The sequence below is a fragment of the Doryrhamphus excisus genome, linkage group LG21, assembly GCF_037039965.1.
Source record: "Doryrhamphus excisus strain RoL-2023G ecotype Guam linkage group LG21, RoL_Dexc_Guam_v1.1, whole genome shotgun sequence".
NCBI classification, from domain to species: Eukaryota; Metazoa; Chordata; class Actinopteri; order Syngnathiformes; family Syngnathidae; genus Doryrhamphus; species Doryrhamphus excisus.
This window is the reverse complement of record NC_136377.1, coordinates 13225269-13245608: the sequence shown is the minus strand read 5'-3', so window position 1 is coordinate 13245608 and position 20340 is coordinate 13225269. Positions and strand designations below refer to the sequence as shown.

The 20340-nt window shown below is 41.6% G+C and overlaps 2 protein-coding genes across 3 annotated transcripts in view; one reads left to right on the top strand and one right to left on the bottom strand.

Annotated features, from left to right (window-relative positions):
• The window catches only part of capn5b (calpain 5b), a 37897-nt gene that overhangs the window by 1764 nt on the left and 15793 nt on the right, over nt 1-20340 (top strand). For both annotated transcript variants that reach the window (XM_058086586.2, XM_058086585.2), the window contains exons 2-3: nt 8995-9168; nt 15325-15456. In XM_058086586.2, coding sequence (XP_057942569.2) covers nt 9004-9168; nt 15325-15456 — 297 coding nt within the window. In that variant the 5' untranslated portion in view covers nt 8995-9003. The remainder of the gene's footprint in view (nt 1-8994; nt 9169-15324; nt 15457-20340) is intronic.
• ompb (olfactory marker protein b) lies at nt 18834-19837 on the bottom strand. The gene has a single exon (XM_058086605.2). The coding sequence runs from the start codon at nt 19835-19837 to the stop codon at nt 19355-19357; it is 483 nt and encodes a 160-aa protein (XP_057942588.1). The 3' UTR covers nt 18834-19354.

The following is a 20340-nucleotide window of genomic DNA, read 5'->3' as shown; positions in this document are numbered from 1 at the left end:
TCCCAGCTGTCTTCGGGCGAGAGGCGGGGTACACCCTGGACTGGTGGCCAGCCAATCACAGGGCACATATAGACAAACAACCATTCACACTCACATTCATACCTATGGACAATTTGGAGTCACCAATGAACCTAGCATGTTTTTGGAATGTGGGAGGAAACCGGAGTACCCGGAGAAAACCCACGCGTGCACGGGGATAACATGCAAACTCCACACAGAGATGGCCGAGGGTGGGAATTGAACCCTGGTCTCCTAGCTGTGAGGTCTGCGCGCTAACCACTAGACCACCGTGCCGCCTTAAAATAGTAATTAGTCTGGTGCAAATTTTTTATTGTACCAAAGTGGAAATAAAACTGGAAAACAAAGAGTTTGTCTTTTGGAGTTCATCTTGTGCAAGATACGGAATAATTGTTGCAGGGTGCAATAATTCTCTCTATAGTACTGGCAAAATATTTATACACAGATAATAGGCCTCTCTAATGATGCACAAACTTGTGACGGATTATTGCCCCACAACATGTAGACAATGAATACAATACGTTTCAGATTGTGCAGCCATAAAATACCTTTACATTGTGTCATAACTGTTTTCTCGGAATTTGTCCACCAGAAAGTCAAAGTGAAATCCCTCACAGTCAAAACAGAGGATATAATGTATTTTTAATTGCAGTTTATGTACGTCGTATATGTGGCTCCATCATAACTTTAGCACACCAGCATATCTTTAGAGCTAGACTCAAGTAGAATGTCAGGATGAAACAACGGCGGTCTTAAAAAGGATCCTTGCGGGATGCCACAATTAGATGATTTTTTTTTTTTTGCAAATTCTGTAACTCATCACTTTTACAATATAACTCACAGCCTTATCTTACAAAGAACACTATAATCATCACACGGCAACTTAACACTCAAAAGGGAGCTAAGAAATATAAGTCAGGACTTACTAGGCTGACCATGAATTTGATCACAAGCCAATTGTGGAGTGACATGGATGGATGGATCAATGTTAACACAACTTGTGGTAAAATACCCATGCAGCCACGTTTACCGCCGTCTCTCTGCACAATGCATTACATTTCATGGAGGCATTATGCTTAAAGTACCTGCTATGTATGACCTCAAATCAGTGCACTGTTTTCCTCTAAAAGTGTTCCCGCTGCCCACATCACAGGCCACCAGCGTGTTGAGCAGGAAGTGCACTGCATGCTAAGCGAGGATACATTACTTCAGTAGTTTTTGACTGAAAGATTACACACACGATCGGCAGAAATGTCATGCATTTGAAACTTCTGGTAGACCACCCACTGACATTTTCATCCAGTCTCACTCATCAACAAAACCTCACTCACGACTGGTCACTTTTTAGTCATCAAAGCCACGTTTAGCTCGTCAACATCTCTTTTTTTGTCATGAATAAAATGTGTTTGTCGACCAAATAATTTTGACGAAAACATCTATGGGGGTATTACTTCATGTCTAGAGGGCTCTAATAATGTTAAAAACCATCGTTAGAAGGTTGGAAATAGATTTTTTTGTGTATTTGTGTGTGTATCTACTGTATAGTAGAGCTACAACAATTAATTGAAAGATCACCAACTATTTCGGTATTTGATTAATCATTTTAGATATTCTGAAAACATGCATTTTAGGTTAATTGGCGACTCCAAATTGTTTTTTCAGTTACTACTTTTCCAGATTGATAATTTAAAATTAGATTTTAAGAATAAACCGGGACATAAGAACGTAACTGGGCTGCATGGCGGTCGAGTGGTTAGCGCGCAGACCTCACAGCTAGGAGACCCGAGTTCAATCCCACCCTCGGCCATTTCTGCGTGGAGTTTGTATGTTCTCCCTGTCCTTGCATGGGTTTTCTCCGGTTTCCTCCCACATTCCAAAAACATGCTAGGTTAATTGGTGACTCCAAATTGTCCATAGGTATGAATGTGAGTGTGAATGGTTGTTTGTCTATATGTGCGCTGTGATTGGCTGGCCACCAGTCCAGGGTGTACCCCGCCTCTAGCCCGAAGACAGCTGGGATAGGCTCCAGCATGTCTGTGACCCTCGTGAGGATAAGCAGCATAGAAAAAGAAATGAAAAAGAAAAATCCTCTGATTTTAGCCTCTCAAATGTGAATATTTTTTAATTTCCTTCGACGTCATAGGAAAAGTACAACAAAGAAAAAGATATTAAGAGCAACATTTCTGCACTGCAACAGCGGTCGAGATTGAAGAACAGGTCAGATGTTGCTGATGTTGGGGCTGGTCTTTATAAATAGACCAGATGGGTGTTTGGTGCGGTGGTTTTTGTTTTCTTTTTTTTTTGCAGAGAGGCAGTGTCATGTGTCAGGGCCAAGCCCACATTTGGCAGCAAGGATATGATGCTGCAGAGGGGAGATCACGATGGTGGGAGGATGGGATACCTTGGGATAGCCCTCCTCCCCGATGTGTGTGTGTGTGTGTGGGTGGGGGGGGGGTAAGAACCCTCCTTTGTTTTTTTTCTCCTGTTCTCTCTGTGGGACAGTGGTGCATTACTGCGCCCACTCCATTTCTGCAGCTTTAATCAGTTTGTCAGCAGAAGCAGACTCAATCAGTCACCGTACACCCCCGCCCCCACCCCCAGAGCGCACTCGTCCCTGATCTCTGACCATCCTGAATGCGCTGCTGCTGCCTGCTGCGCACAGTCTTGATTTCGTACTCCAGGTTTGTTCTAATCACGCTTCCCAGCGGGGAAAATTGCTGTTATGTAGCTTGCTTTGGTAGGGGGGAGATATTTGTCACGACTCCATTCTGCTAAAAAGCATCAGTGATTGTAAATCTCCTACACTGCAGCTGCATCTTCTACAGCAACTTCTGTAGCGTTGGTTATCTGCAAAGAATATGTAGACAGTCTCAGCCAGGGGCGTCCAAACCTGGATGCAGATTTTTGAATTTTGTAAAATCCTGCACATACATTTTAAAGCTTTGTTTCATTATTACTTATTAGCAGAGGTGTGGACTCAAGTCATGTGACTCCAGTCACAATTTCGATGACTTCAGACTTAAATTGCTACTATCATCAAAGATTTGCGAGTCAACTTCATCAATGACTTAACTGAGACTTTAGTCTGATGACCTGAAAATACCAGAGCTTTTACAGTGAATGTGCTGAGTAAAATGTGTCCCCATTCAAAGTATTCAACCAACGTGATTGTTATTGTACGCCATTTCCTGTAAGATAACATACCTGCCTCGCCGAATGCATCTGTTTTTAGCAGAATCGCCTCAAAATTTGGTATACAGCTTTAGGGGACTGACAAGCAGGTGTGTCCAATTTGAGTACGATTGGTTGAAAAACAGGGGCGCCATCAAGCAAAAGGACTGAGCAACTTGTCTGTTTGTAAAACTTTGGGAATGTTTGGATCGCATATATGTTTGTATTTGTAAAAAAAAAAAAAAATGTATGCAGAATTGTCGATGCTAACTTGGGGCGTATGATGCAGTACACCACTGCACACGATGACTATGGCTAAAATGAAAGCGTTTTCCAAAATGCGATCTTTAACATGAAGAGAATCAATTTGGGTATTCTTAAACACAGCAAAGACGTAGAAGAGGAATACTTGCGTTCTGCTTTGCAGACAATCCAACACGATGAAGAAGTTAGCTCAGGGGTCAGCAACCTGCGGCTCCAGAGCCGCATGTGGCTCTTCAGCCTCTTTATTGTGGCTCCCTTTGCGATGCTTGAATATTTTTAACACCCGAGTGGGGAAAATGCACGTCTTTTGTAATGAGTTTTAAAAAATCCAACTTTGTCTGAGACCATGAATGCATCCTGAGTGAGTTCTGACTGCTATCCAGTTCAGTACATGAAGAAAAACAAGTAATACTTACCTACAAATCTAAAAAATAAATTTGAGATAATTTAAAAACAGCGGCATGGGAACTTGTTTTTACGTTTACAGTAGTTTACACATACATTTATGTAAGTTTATCTCCAAAACTAGCAAGAGTACTCCAACTCGTCTTTTCTTATCTGAACTACTTTGATACCCCCAAATTCCCTCCAATGTTGTTTTAAACATACTATATGTTTTGCGGCTCCACGCTATTTTTCTTCAGTGGGCATTGGGTAAAATGGCTCTTTTCATAGTAAAGGTTGCCGACCCCTGAGTTAGCTCATATGAGGTATCAGCAAGTGGATGTGACACTTTGTTGGAGTTGCAGCGGTCGCCCTTGATTAACGGCCATCATCATCTGACTCACTGCACTGCTCTACACTGTGATGTCCACTAAAACATCTGTTTGACGGAGCACTTTGGTTTCTTCCACTGGCTTCCTGCACTATTGATTATTGACAGAAAGGCTCATACTTTACTCCTTACACCTTACTCCTCTGTCCGCATTGCAGGAGCTCACTATATTCTCTATTCTTTATTTTTTTTTATGTAAATATCTTCTATTTGTATTCTCTAGCTATATTTCAGAGCTTGTTTGACTTTGGCATGGGTCTTATTGCAGTTTAATAATTCACATATTTTATACAATTTTTCAACAATTTCAAAAAGTGTGTTGTCCAAATTGTAGCCTTGACACTGGAATTTAGACAAAAAATGTTTTTAGTAAGCCCTACGAGGAACCATGCAGCTATGTGTGAGTGTGTGTTTGTGTAGGTTTAATGCGAGCTGTGTGTCTCCAAGGAGGTGTAACTCTCCACCACAATAGATGCCATATACCACATGCAACAACGTAACATTACACAACGGGACAATGCTAGCATAGGTACAGTATGGGAGCTGCAGTGCTAACATAACACTTATAATAGTAGCATCATGCTAGGTTAGCCTATTCGATGAAGAAAAACTAAAGGATCAAACTTACAGCTCCCCCATCTGTATTTGACTGACTGATATTTGGCAGAGCTTTGTTTTGACATGTGTAGCGAAGCCCGCTTTACGTCATTGTATAAATGATTATTCAATAAGACGTACAAAAATGATGCGTACTAACCACAGTCGCAAAAAAACGTACGTATGTCACAAGTCTTGAGTTAAGGAAGCTTTGAAAATGCAACGTCAGTCTTCCTCCTTTCTTCCAATAACTAAAGGAGTACCCCAAGGCTCTCTTTTAGGTCCATTGTTATTTTCTATTTACAGTAAAGTCTTGTTATATCGATATTGTCAGGAGTCAGAAAAAATATCGATATAACCGGACTGTCGATATATCCGATCCTGCACCGAACTGCATTAAAAGTGGGCGATAATGCACTCGACATTGTTCTATAGTATAGAACAATTAAATACATGTATTTGTACGCTTGTGTCTTCGTTGGAATAGGTGTGTATGCTATGTCAGTTGGTTCTTCTGTTGCAGGCATGTGTTTGGCCAGCTATGTGGGGCGGGTTGAGCATGACCTGTGAACCAGGAAGTGCGGGAATCGGTGTGTGTGTGCTGCGCTCTGGTGGTGGAAGTGTGAAAAATAAAGTTGACTGGAAGCAGCCGTTTGCCGTGTTCTTTTTTGGTATTGAAATCCTTAAGCAAAGATTGATTTAAGCTGCTTTTGTATTGATATAAGCAGACCAAATTGGTTGGCGGGAGATGAAATGGGCATCGTAGTAACCGGATTATCATAATAACCGGGTATCGTACTAACGGAACTAATTATATCATAAAAGACTAGAAATTTGCCGGGAAATGAAAATAGTATCGTAATAAGCAGTACTTCGATATAACCGATATCGATATAACGAGACTTTACTGTATGTGAACAATCTTCGTCAAACCTCTTTTCATTTTTATGCAGGCGATACAGTCATCTACTGCTCCTTTCCTTCAATTGACAAAACCTTTGATTTCTTACAGTCTGCCTTTGCTGTTCAGTCCCATCTAAATCAGTTTAGGCTGGTGTTAAATGCAGACTAATCTAAAGTTATGGTTTTCTCAAATGACCTCTCATGTAAAACACTGCTGAGGCCGCACAATTGAGCCAGATCTTAACTCTGCACTTGTCCAACGTAATAGATGCCATATATGAAATTCAACCGGATTATCGCTAGATAATCGCTAGACGCTAGATTATTATCACGTTCGGTGCTCATAAACAGGCTGTAGGGACAAATGTTGCTTCTAGCACATCATTAAAAAGTCAATTTAGCATAAAAGGAGACCTTTTTAAAGGGGTTCTGTTGGAATGTGTCTACTACGCTGACTTTTCAGAGTTTGCTGTCCGCAGGTGATGCTGTTGGCCGTCTGTGGAGGCCAAACGACAGCATGGTTTTCCCCGTGGTGGTCATGAGCCAAAACTCTGAGCCATCTGTCAGAGTTAGCCTCCTGCTGCGACCTTCTCAATCTTGCTGGGACTTCTCTGGGAGCCCTACTTATTCCGAGGACTAGCTGCTTGACCAAGATGTGTTGGACATGGATAATGACACACACTGTAGTAGCATTGTGTCCAATGAATGGGGATTGTGTAATTTTAGTAAATGTAATTGCAGATCGGCGGGCGTGACTGCTGTGCACAGTCGGAATTCCAGTCTCGTTAGCGTCAAATCGATAGCACAGTGTAACAATATGGAGATATTTACAAGATTGAACAATCATGTTTGCCCGGAAAGAATTAGGTTAAATGATAGAGAGCTTTATCTAGTGGTACAGTTATCGATCCAGACTCGCGACGGCTCCATTTTAGCGCAGCCCAGCCCAGATTGGCTGTTCCCTGAGCATGCTGATCAATGTGGACATGTCTGTCTCTCGCTGCATTGCTGTGATAATTAGGCCCTGGAGGACATCAGCGCATTGGCAGATTAATCATTTGGACCCGCTGCTTTCAGGTGATTCTGAAAGGAAGAACCTTTAGGCTGCGTATGCACTGGGGGTGCAATTTGACAAAAATACACTTGGTTTGCTTCTCATTCCGACTGGTCATGGGAACAAATGATGTGCAGTCAAGAACATCTGGACTTGATGGGGCAAAACTCAAATATTCCAAGAGGTTAGATTTCACGAGTAGCTTCTAGAACAGCGGTGGGCAAACTTTTTGACTCGCGGGCGACATTGATGGGCGGCCAGACTATATATTTTACACATATACATATACACATTTACACATAACAGCAGAAAGGACACGCACCAGCAAATACAAATAGACGGTGAAGACATTGAAAGGGTGAAGGAAAATACATTTCTGGGGATCACAATAGATGAAAATATGAGCTGGAAACCTCATATTACAAATATACAACATAAGGTGGACAGATATATTTCAATATTGAACAAAGTTCTCAATCAGAAATCACTCCACACTCTTTATTGCTCTCTGGTTCTACCATATCTTACTTATTGTGTGGAAATATGGGCTAATAACTATAAAAGCAATCTTCACTGGCTAATTGTACTGCAAAAAAGGTCAGTAAGGATAATTCATAATGCCGCCTACAGAGAACATACTAACTCCTTATTTCTAAAATCACAAATACTTCAACTTGCTGATATAGTTCATCTTCAAACAGCTAAAATAATGCATAAGGCTAAAAATAACCAATTAGCTAAAAATGTCATCCAATACTTTTTTACAAGAGAGGAGAAATATGATCTCAGGGAAGAAGTACATTTGAAACACTTCTATGCTAGGACTACGTTATGCTAGCCATAGCATTTCAGTATGTGGAATCAAACTATGGAATGGATTGAGTAAGGAAATCAAACAATGCACAACGATGAGCCAATTCAAGAAACAATACAAGCAGTTGCTGAGGGCTATAGAACATATCTCTTAAATCAATTATAGTAAAGTCTTGTTATATCAATATTCTCGGGAGTCGGAAAAAATACCGATATAACCGGACTATCCATATATCCGATCCTGCGCCGAACTGCATTAAAAGTGGGCAATAATGCACTCGACATTGTTTTATAGTATAGAACAATGTCGAGCAGCTTAAATCAATCTTTGCTTAAGGATTTCAATACCAAAAAAGAACACGGCGAACGGCTGCTTCCAGTCAACTTTATTTTTCACACTTCCACCACCAGAGCACAGCACACACACCGATTCCCGCACTTCCTGGTTCACAGGTCATGCTCAACCCGCCCCACATAGCTGGCCAAACACATGCCTGCAACAGAAGAACCAACGAACGCCAGCATGTACATATGAAAAACAGTGATTATTGCAAGCGATAAAAAGATTGATTTAAGCTGCTTTTGTATCGATATAAGCAGACCAAATTGGCTGGCGGGAGATAAAAAGGGCATCGTAGTAACCGGATTATCATAATAACCGTGTATCGTACTAACGGAACTAATTATATCATAAAAGACTAGAAATTTGCCGGGAAATGAAAATAGTATCGTAATAAGTAGTAATTCGTTATAACCGATATCGATACAACGGACCTTGTTTTTCTGCTGGTATACTGGAAAAACGGTCAAAATGAGAATCCCCTGAAGCTTCCATGATGAGAAAAGGAGCTGGTTGTCTGAAAATATTTCTTCGTGTGTGTGAGTGTCATTTATTTGCACATTTCTTTATATTAAATCGCTATGTGTTGTGTAGAAGTGTCTTTCCACCATAAACATCTAAGTACACTAAGTCGCCATCTCGGTTTATTCCTTTAATCCACACTCCTATTACATTTAAATCCTGTTTTTTATGGTTATTTCTAGCACACAGTCGCTTAGTACTTGTAACACTTTGCGCCGTGTAGCGTTCACTGAGCTCAAGTGAACCAAACCGTACCAGAGCTGTACCTTGCAAGCGAGACGTTGTTGTTGGTCGTCTTGTTTGGGGCACACCAGGGTTCAGATAATCACATTCACACTTGACCAAACGAACATACCAGCAGAGCAAATGCACAAGTTGCTTTGAACCAAACCAAACCTGACAAGCGTGAACGCACCCTTAGTTTCGGAAGATAATGCTTGCTGAGGAAAAACAGAAAAGAAAGCAGACTCATGGGACTCATGGGACTGACTTTACCGTGACAATGTTGGATCTTATGACCACTCTTGTCCTCCGCAGGGCTGCAGTATGTTTGCTTCGGTGAAGGCGTTCGAGGGGCAGCAGTACTCCACCCTGAAGAGGCAGTGCCTGCAGAGCGGCCTGCTTTTCGAGGACCCCCGATTCCCGGCCATTGATGACTCGCTCTTTTACCAGGGCAACAGGATCGGACGCGTGGTGTGGAAGAGGCCGCGGGTGAGTTGCTGGAGACGTTTATCACAACATATTTTGTGACTTACGTAGGCACGTGTGGCTAGTGTTGACAACCATTAACTTTTTTGTTTCCTGTTTTTTTATGACCGTATGAGCTGTTTGTTGTCTCCCTGAAACATTATAAAGGAAGCAGGAAAACTATCACTAATTGGTGCAGGATTAAATGAAAAAGTTCTGCTTCTTTCTACTCCTTTTTGGGTGGAAGCATCTGAGGTTCGCTTTATTACAAATGGTTGAAACAAATCAATACAAAAGACAAGAAATACAATTACAAATATATAGAAAAATAAGTGAATACATACATTATGTATGCATAGACGTATGCCAATAAGATAATAATAAATCATTTATGCATGCAGTTGTGGACGGAATAACCTCCCCCTGCCCGTGCGCCGCTGCAGCGACAGCCAGCGTGCATTGCCATGGAAACTGGGTCACGCAGATTATATGTTTTGGTCTGTGCGGACGTCAGTCATGCAGACTGAGCGCTGCGAGATGAGCGGAAGGGAAAGAGGAGGGGAAGAAAAGCAGGAGGAGCTTCCCTTTCAAAGCCAGCCGAGCACGTGTGATTTTTTTTTTTTTATTTTGGAAAATATGCATACATGCAGCTCACTGAGGCTCCAAGTGTACATACTCTAAATCAGGGGTGGGCAAACTTTTTGACTCGCGGGTCTATATATTTTACACGTAACAGTCCACCTGGTATTATTGTATCTGTAAAATTGTCATGCAATCTGCTATTATTATTTATTATTTTATATTTATATTTAAATATTTTAAAAATAATAAAATATTATAATAATTACAATAATATTAAAATAATGATTATTATATTATTATTATGTAAAATGTGCAAATATAACAATAATATTATATATAATTAATATAATAATTAGCATTAATATAATAATTAGCATTAATATAATAATTATAATAATCATAATAGTTCTAATAATAATTATAATAATCTAATAATAATCTAATAATAATCTAATAATAATTATAATAATTATAATAATTATAATTATTATTATTATGTGCTTGTGTCCCTTTTTTCAGGAGCACTTTGTAAACAACAGACCATGTCAAAAAACTAAATTGATAAAACCATCAAAAGGTTGGCTCAGGCCATGATGCCAGGTTGTATGTTGAGTTTAAATGAAATACTTTGGAAAGATTGGGCGGGCCGTATTCAAACACTTGGCGGGCCGGATGTGGCCCCCGGGCCGTAGTTTGCCCACCCCTGCTCTAAATAGTATTTTCATTTCTAGCTGAAGTCCTACATAATGACTGCACTGCACGGAGAAGTTATCCCTGGCACCTTTTAATAAGAACAGCATTATTACCAGAACAATAATGGACATTTACCACACAATTTCACTCCATTCTACCCAAACCATTAAGCAGCATTTCCTCTTTGCTAATGGCTACTGAAAGCTCCTTCAACACTGTGGGAGATTTCGCTTCGTGGAGGGTTAATAGAGTTTCACGCCAAACTACTTTGGGAATGGAGTGAGGTTTTCACACAATGAAGCGGAAATTGAATCCGGTTCCTGACAAAAACTCATCGCAGGTGCAGTGAGGCTTTTTGTGCACCACCCTTGGAGTAAACATTGCATCACACTACACCTGGTTTTCATCCAAGACAGATAATTGACACACCCTTAGAAAGCTGTCAAAATGCCTGCTCGACGCTCTTGAGAAATTAAAGCTTATTGCTTTTTGATCAAATGTACTCTATGCTATACAATGCTATACTATCGACAATAATTCGTAGGACAATTATCGTTTGGGAAAAATCTCTTGTCATGACAGTCCTAGTTGAGACAACAAGCACCAGACTTGATCGCCAAAACAACAGGCCTTTATTGCAGGTTTCAATGATCTCACCACAGGCGCAATAATCCCTAAAACAAACACGGGCGACTGTTGCGGACGTAGCCCACGCTAAGCTAAAACTCAACTCTGAACCCCCAACGTCACTTCCTGTCTGCCCTCCGCTCAGTTCCACTCAGAACACATTAACATGAACACAAAATAATTCCATTATTTTGGCCATGCTCCTCCTTAGGGTCACTGAGGAGACACAAGCCCCCGCAGCAGGAATTACTGTACAGAAATGCTAACGTATCTTATATTGTGTCTTATTTATGTCCTAAATGGCGTGTTCCATCTCATTATACATACAGTATTGGGTAATGTGACTGTAAAGGTGACTACTGTGTAGGGGTGTTATTGTCCCTATATATGTCCCTATTTAGACGGTTGTAAGCAGGCTTTCGATAAGTAAGGAATCCTACTCTGATCATGGTCTGGATGGGTCTGGAACCAGTTAACCACCATAGATAAGGGATTACTGTAAACCTCTCAGTTATGAAGCACATTTAAAATGTACTTGTGTCACATTAAGAAACATATACAGTATACGATATTGTGCTTTCATAATGTACAGTTACTTGTACACGCATCTTCCTGCTGGAAAATGTTGAGTGAATTGACTGGTAGCGCGAACAAACTTTCCCCCCTGCAGATAGTGCCATCAAACCGCTTTCCATTTAAGGTGCGAATATACAAGGGCATGACAGACGGCGCCCTGCCTCTGATATTACTTCCAAAAGCCAAAAAATTGCCAGGCCAATTCCTAAACAGCACTGTTATACTTTACTCCATATTTGAAAGTGTTCCTGGAAGCAACTCCCATTCTGACGCCATGTTGTGGGCTTGCCAGGTGACTACATGGTAAACATTGGAAATGTGCAGCTCACATGCCGTATTCTTTATATGTCATATTTTTTTTAACACAGTCTGCATGCAAAGATGGGCCCCACCTGGCTGGCCGTGTTGTCATCGGAGGGGTGAAGGTTCAGGGGCATCCCAGTGAGCGGAAACGTTATCCTTGCTCTGATGCATCCAGGCGATATTTATGGCTGCGCTGAAGTCCCAGCGGCGGCGCAGGCGAGCATAAAGAGCAAGGGCTAATAAAATGTTGCTCCTCTTTAGTCGTCTCGTGCCAGCCGCCGCTCTGTCGTTGCTTCTCATCCTATGGTCCAGCTAAATGTAATTGAGGAAAACAAATTAAATGAAGGCTAACAAGGCATTGGCGTACTTGACCAGTAGCACTACAGGAAGTGACTATTGAGGACTATATGGAGAGGGAACGAATGACTATCAGCGCTATCAGGGCTTTATCGATTGTGCAAAATTGACTTGATGTCCTAACAGTAATGTGGAGTATACCCCCAACACTTCACAGACGACAACTTTGTAAAAAAAAAAAAAAAAAAAAAAGCAGGCTTCGCTACACATCTGAAAATAAAGGCAGTCAGTCACAAATTTCCATCATAATCACATTGTCCTTCGAAAGTTATGACTTTTTCTTGTTAGATTGGAACTTTTTTTATTTTGATATCTACAAAATTCTTGCAGATTTTTGCTGATATTTCCATCACATAAAAAAAAACAGCTACACCCAGCAAGTGGCTCCAGGGCCGCAATTTGGACACCCCTGTATACGCGGTTGTTTACGGTTGTTTACGGCCAGCACAGTCGTTTACGTGAGAAAAGAGCCACGCCTTGACCAGAATAGTTAGCTCGTTCAGTTGTTGCGTGGTCGTGGTGGTTGATGGATGGCGCCGAGGGGGCGACTGCAAAGCTGGTGGACAGGTTCTCAGTAGCGGTCTAAATGATGAGGCTGCACTCTGAGGCCGCAATGTTCACATTACTTCACTGCAGGGCCGGCTGGGCGGGGATCGATACTCTATTACTCTTCTACCTGAGACACTTCCCCAGAACCCAAAACAAAACCAGTGATTAGCGATCTTCAAGGAAAACTGCACTTTTATTCTTGGCATTTCATGGATTTTTTTTTTTTTTTTGAGCTTTATAGTCGGTCTGTCCCGTTCCAAAAAATCTCCACAGACGCTCCATGTACTCATGCTGCATTGTGAGCTGAAGGTGGGGCTCTACTAGTTGAGACTGGTGGGTGTGGGCCTCACAGGATTTTTGCAGCAAAACTGCAGAGTCAACAAATTGCTGACCTTGCTCGGGTGTGGATTTGCATTGAATCACATTCACACGCAGCTTTGAAGGCTTGGCTGTCAATATATGGATGATTTCATGTCGTGCTCACCTTCACCTTCTCGTCATCCGGGTCACCCGGGTCAACATGTGGGGGCTGTGAATAACAATTAGCGGGGTACAAACTTTTTAAAATGGTAAGAAAAGACTGTGGGTGCTCAAAGCAGTCCATTATAGGAAAAGATGTGCCAAGCACTTCTAAATACCTGACCTGCTGCATGTCTCGCCTGAGCAATGTCGCCAACTTGCCGATTTGTTGCCATCCCAACCCCCCTTGACACCATATTCCTCAAAAAACCTAGCAACTTTTTCTGGTGTCGTCGGGGAGTTTTCTGGTATTTGGGGACTCAAAAGTGAAAGCACATATTGTTCGACATTTTGTGTTCAGCGGGTGCTGTTGTAAGGTCCATCTCACTCAGAAGCAGACGTTGGCAGTGTACAGCCAACTTCCGAGTCGTGATGCCACATAGGTGGCACTCGTCCTGTTTTAGACAGCGATATGTAAAAGGCAAATGCAGTAAAGTCTCGTTATATCGATATCGGTTATATCGAAGTACTGCTTATTACGATACTATTGTCATTTCCCGGCAAATTTCTAGTCTTTTATGATATAATTAGCTCCGTTAGTACGATACCCGGTTATTATGATAATCCGGTTACTACGATGCCCTTTTCATCTCCCGCCAGCCAATTTGGTCTGCTTATATCGATACAAAAGCAGCTTAATTCAATCTTTGCTTAAGGATTTCAATACCAAAAAAGAACACGGCGAACGGCTGCTTCCAGTCAACTTTATTTTTCACACCACCAGAGCGCAGCACACACACCGATTCCCGCACTTCCTGGTTCACAGGTCATGCTCAACCCGCCCCACATGGCCAAACACATGCCTGCAACAGAAGAACCAACTGACATAGCATACACACCTATTCCAACGAAGACACAAGCGTACAAATACATGTATTTAATTGTTCTATACTATAGAACAATGTCGAGTGCATTATTGCCCACTTTTAATGCAGTTCGGCGCAGGATCGGATATATCGACAGTCCGGTTATATCGATATTTTTTCCGACTCCCGACAATATCGATGCATAACGAGACTTTACTGTGTTTCTTTATCTTAATATTTGTGAAGCTCGGTTGCTATTACATAGTACATTCACCAGAAGAGTGTACTAAAGCTCAGACAAACAGTTACCGACAAGCAGATACCGTAGCCTAGGCATCCACAATCCAAGAACATAAGAACACAATGTTTGAAAAATCAGTCAATGTCATCAAAAATGATTGGTAAAAATGGGTTCATGTGAACATTTGAATAAACACAGCATAATCGGCTATTGGTTGTCTAATTGTGCTAAGGTTCTAAATCGCCAACATGTGACGGGGGACCTTTGAGAGGCCCTGGCCAACTTATTTTATTTAAATTAGGAATGTCCGATAGTGGCTTTTTTGCGATAACCGATATGTCGAAATTGTCCATCTCTCAATTTCCGATTCAGATATGTGTAACATCACATATATTTTTCTTGAGTAAAATTGTTGTAAGGATAATTAATGTATTACATATTTGATATATAAGAATACACTTGTGTTTCTTGCGCCTTGATTTATGTTTTTCTTTTCTAGAAAGATTTAATTAATTTTTAGCTAAAGGCATTATTTTGTTGATGTAATGTGAATTATTACTACTGTGTGGGATCAACAAAGTGCTTATTCATTCATCATTACTCCATTTGTGTTCCTTTTCTATTTGATTTAATAGTAGTGTTGCCATATTTGGTTAGAACACATCAACCGCTACAGTTTGTCTAATCTTTCTTCCAGGTGTGCAAAAATCATGTCAAATCCAAATAAAAAAAAAAAAGCTATAAAAAAGTTATTGGTAATTATAACATCATGTATCCCTAATTTTAGGTCGGACACAACCCCCACAAAACCCCTCAGTAGCGCCCTCTAACGAGAGGTGGAACATATTAGCACTGGTCACCTAGGAGCCCAATTGACACCAAATGCAATCATGACGTACTCCTTTTTCTGTTTGTGTGTGCATGTAGGAGCTTTGTGAGGACCCTCATCTGTTCGTAGACGGCATCAGCGCGCACGACTTGCACCAGGGGCAGCTGGGTAATTGCTGGTTTGTGGCGGCGTGCTCCAGTCTGGCCTCCAGAGAGTCTCTGTGGCAAAAAGTAAGTGTTCAACTTTCTCTGCCATGACTATTTGTACATACTATATACTATATAGTACATATACACACCGACATAGTACATATATATACATATACATAGTTGTTTTTTGATGGGTTAAGATTACACTCTGCTGTGTTAAACCCTCTCACGCCTTCTCTCCTCCCTTTTTTGGGAAGGATGGAAGCGTGGTCTACGCTTGGTCTACGAAATTGGACCCCAATAACATCATCAAATCTTACCTTTATGCATTCCCACATAGTATTCCAATTTGGGACCAAATACTATGAGGTGAAAGAAGAACAATCTTAACGAGTTAACGTCAGGTCGTTTGTCTATGAAAAAGTACACAGTTATCCTCACGAGGGTCACGGAGGGTGCTGGAGCCTATCCCAGCTGTCTTTGGTCGAAAGGCGGGGTACACCCTGGACTGGTGGCCAGCCAATCACAGTGCACATATAGACAAACAACCATTCACACTCACATTCATACCTATGGACAATTTGGAGTCGCTAATTAACCTAGCATGTTTTTGAAATGTGGGAGGAAACCGGAGTACCCGGAGAAAAAACATGTAACATGCAAACTCCACACAGAGATGGCCGAGGGTGGAATTGAACTCGGGTCTCCAAGCTGTGAGGCCTGCGTGCTAACCACTATTTGAAGGATTATGTATAATTTCTGTGCTGCGTCAATGTTGAACATAATTGATTGTTTTGCTTGTATTGAAATCCTTAAGCAAAGATTGATTTAAGCTGCTTTTGTATCGATATAAGCAGACCAAATTGGCTGGTGGGAGATGAAAAGGGCATCGTAGTAACCGGATCATCATAATAACCGGGTATCGTACTAACGGAACTAATTATATTATAAAACACTAGAAATTTGCCGGGAAATGAAAATAGTATCGTAATAAGCAGTAATTCGTTATAACCGATATCGATATAACGAGACTTTACTGTAGATGCACTCCTGTTATGTACTAGAGGATCTTTGTGTAGTGTTTTTAAAAGTTTAAAACAGCAGAGTGGTCCTGTCATTTAGACAATCTTCCACCAGGGAAAACATTGCTTGCGTTTGAATGGATGGCTGTATTATCCGTCGTGGAAGTTGACCTTTAGGTGGTTCGTGCTCTCCCATAAAAGACATCAAAAATAGTTTGATAAAAAGTAGTTTGGGTTGCTTTTTGACAACTTGACAAAGTGTGTAGTCCAGTGTGAGCCGCCTGCTGTTAATTGTGTAATAAACGCCGTCTTACTAAATCTTAACGGTTGATATTAATCCAAAGACTGGGGAAAAATCATTTGCAGAGCAGATGAAATAATAAATTGTCAGGCCGGATCTCTCTGATGATTGGGTACTAATTTGTAGTTGGAGATCAGAGAATGGTTGTGGTATGAAAATGGGGGTGTTAGATCTCAGCGCAGTAAAGCAGTCACGTTCATCCACCTCCAACTTTTCATAGTCCGGGTCTCTTAGGAGAAGATTCCTCCCATTGAAACCAGAACTGCTGCTTCAAAAACGTCATTTTTCTTTCATAGCATTTGGACGTTAATCAGCAGCCAATATCTGCAAGTTGGTTTCATTTGCAGCCTCTCTTAGATCTTTTTAATTACAGCCTCTTGTATGCCAGAGTAGAGTATTAGCATGCAGCATACAGCCTGCAGCGGCCAGTCGACCGGGCATCGTCTTCCTTCATAACAAGACTCATTTTGCAAAAAACGCAGCCCATTTGTTTGGCTCTTGCTCATAAATTGAAACACGACTGAGGATGCCAAATAATGAGTTATATTTATGCACTCAAGACTTAAGGCAAGATCGATTTTATTCTACTCTGCGGTGTTAGATGTTCGATAGAGCTGCACACAGAGGTTCCGAGAGTACAAAAAAATCCATCAGTAATTTCAAAAGTGAATGAGATCATTAGTCATAACACTGTGACGGTTGAGGGTCAACTTAGCAGGACATAAAAGATTGCTTTCATTTTGCACGGTCATTCGCACAACAGCAAGAGCTTGTTTGGAATTGCTGCCGAAATTGTCATTTTAATTTTAATATTTCAATAATAATATTGGCTAACCGATATCATCGGATAACACTGAAATAAAATGAAATATTGGTTCATATTTGTAATGATGCCCGCGAATGAGTGATGTTGTGGTCCACACAGCAACAAGCTTGCTAGCTAGTACGTCCACAATATAGAATCAAATCCAGGTTTTTCCTTTGGCTTGTAAATATGCAATTTACAATGAAAGCGCTGGTTATTCATCCAATTCCGATATTTGTAATTGGTTATTTTCATCATGCTGCCTTCATGCGTGATGTCCTGAATGAGCCCAGTTTATCATGTCAATGATTGTATTAGTCCAGCGTTTCATATTGCATCACACACACGCACACACACACACTGGCATATTTGTCACACTTAAATGTTTCAGATCATTTAAATGTCAGTCAATGACAACACAAATGTACACAAAATGCAGTTTTGAAGTGAATCTTTTTATTATTAAGGGAGAAAAAAAATGCAAACCTACATGGAAAAGCGAAGCTGAGATGAATTGAGATCTATCAGTCTGGAAAAGGTTATAAAGCCGTTTCTTAAGCTTTGGGAGTCCAGCAAACCACCAGCCATTATCCACAATCAGCAAACTAATGGAACAGTGGTGACACTTCCTAGATGCGGTCAACCAAAATGACCCCAAGATCGCAGCACAGACTCATCAAAGAGCTCACAAAAGACCCCACAACAACATACAAACATCCAACATCCATCCAGGCCTCATTTGCCGCAGTTAAGGTCAGTGGTCATGACTCCACTGTAAGAAACACACTGGACAAAAACGGCCTGCATGGCAAAGTTCCAAGACCAAAACCTCTACTGAACATTTTGTGATGATCCCCAAGACTTTTGGGAAAATACTATGTGGTTCAACTTTTTTTTTCTGCCGTATAAGTAATGCCGCATTTCAGAAAAAGAACATCATACCGAGAGTAAAATATGGTGGTGGTAGTGTGATGGTCTGGGCCTGGAAGACTTGCTGTGATAAATGGAACCATGAATTCTGTCTACCAAAAAATGTCCGGCCATGTGTTGGTGACCTCAAGGTGAAATTTTCCCAAAAGTTTGCCAAAATTCCTCCACAGCGTTGTAAGAGACTCATTGCAAGTTATCACAAACGCTTGATTGCAGTTGTTGCTGCTAAGGGTGGCCCAACCAGTTATTAGCAATCACTTTTTCACAGAAGACCATGTGGGTTTGGATTTTTTTTTCTCCTTTAATAATAAAATGTTTCATTAAAATAAAAACTATATGATTGTAATGATTTTATTTATTACATTTAATATAATATAGTAAGTTACACTGAAGTCCATCACATGTTTACACTTGAACAATTCAAAAGGAGTAGACAAATGCATAGCATAGATTTAGGTGTATAAATATATATAGATGTATAGTATACACAGTATCGTAGATCTCTGTCTACCGTCCCCTGTGATTGGGTGGGACCATGTAAGACTACCAGGGGAATCTGCTACATGAAGACAACTACACGAAGGTCCCCGTTATGGGGACTACAGATTACAAACAATTGTACGCTAGTTGCTAGGAGAATGCAAATGCTCCTTTTAGTGTTTTTACTGCAGCTGGAAGTCCACTTAACTTTATGTACAATGTAGAAAAGACAAGAATACAAGGATTTTAATGAAAGGTGTCATTCCGAGGTTGACCAAAGAACCACAAATGCAACTTATGTTTGTGTAAGTGTGAGTAGTTTTGCTTTGTTTGTGTTTTATTCTATCACATTTATGAATTTCTTACGAAGTTACTTTGTAGTAACTAAAAGCTAAAAGAAAGCGTCTAAGTTGTACTTTAGTTGTTCCAGGGGTCCAGCTTTCATCTGTCCACAGTGAAGGTGATGGAGCAGTCCACAGTCTCGGGGCTGCATCCTTCCGCGAATGCAAACAGGAAGTACATCACCTTCCTTACCTTCGCCAGTTCGGCAATCCTCTCGCCAAACTCGTGCGCATCTGCCTCGTAGCACTGGATCTGTGTTTCAGAGGTGTCCCTTGGCGCCCTCCAAAAAACCCCAGCGGGCTCCAGGAGCTGCCGGGTCATCAGGTTGGTGAGGTCCGGGGTCCACAGCTGCGAGGTGGCCACGATGGTGAGGCAGCCTGTCTGGGCCAGACGCACCGTCCAATGGGAGAAGTGTAGGGCCTGCTTGGAGAAGTCCAGGCGGTACACGGCCTCGTTGGGCTGCAGCAGGCGCTCGCCGTCCTGCCTCCTCTGGCCTCGTTGCTGCAGGGACTGAACCCGGAGGCGCATCACCTCCGTCAGCTGGGGGTCCAGGCGGAAGGTCAGCTCCAATTTATTGGCCATGACTTGCAGGACTGGATCGACTTCTCTGTGGTAGATAATGCTCTCCACTCCACGCTCTTTCTTTGTTACACTGGATGGGGTGGGGCCGGACTCCCAACTGTCGAGATGCCTGGCAACAACATCTAATGACATTTGCAAGCCGAGCACAGGGTTTGGCCTCGGGGGAGCTGCCTTTTGTTTGGTTGCTCAGCCCTCATTGGAACACATGACACGTACAAGGGAATCCAACCTGGATAAGTCAGTGTCAATAAGTCACAATCTGCAGGCCTGGCCGGAAATGTTCTGTATTCTGCAAACTGAGTGGCACAGCCTTACGTCTAGCGAAGGGGCGGTTGCCAACCACAGGGTCGTGGCCCAAACCAGGCCCCAAAAATATTGTCGCAAATGAAAATGTCCTTTTATTTTACTTAAAAATATTCATTCATTCATTTTCTACCGCTTATCCTCACGAGGGTCATGGGGGTGCTGGAGCCTATCCCAGCTGTCTTCTGACAAGAGGCGGG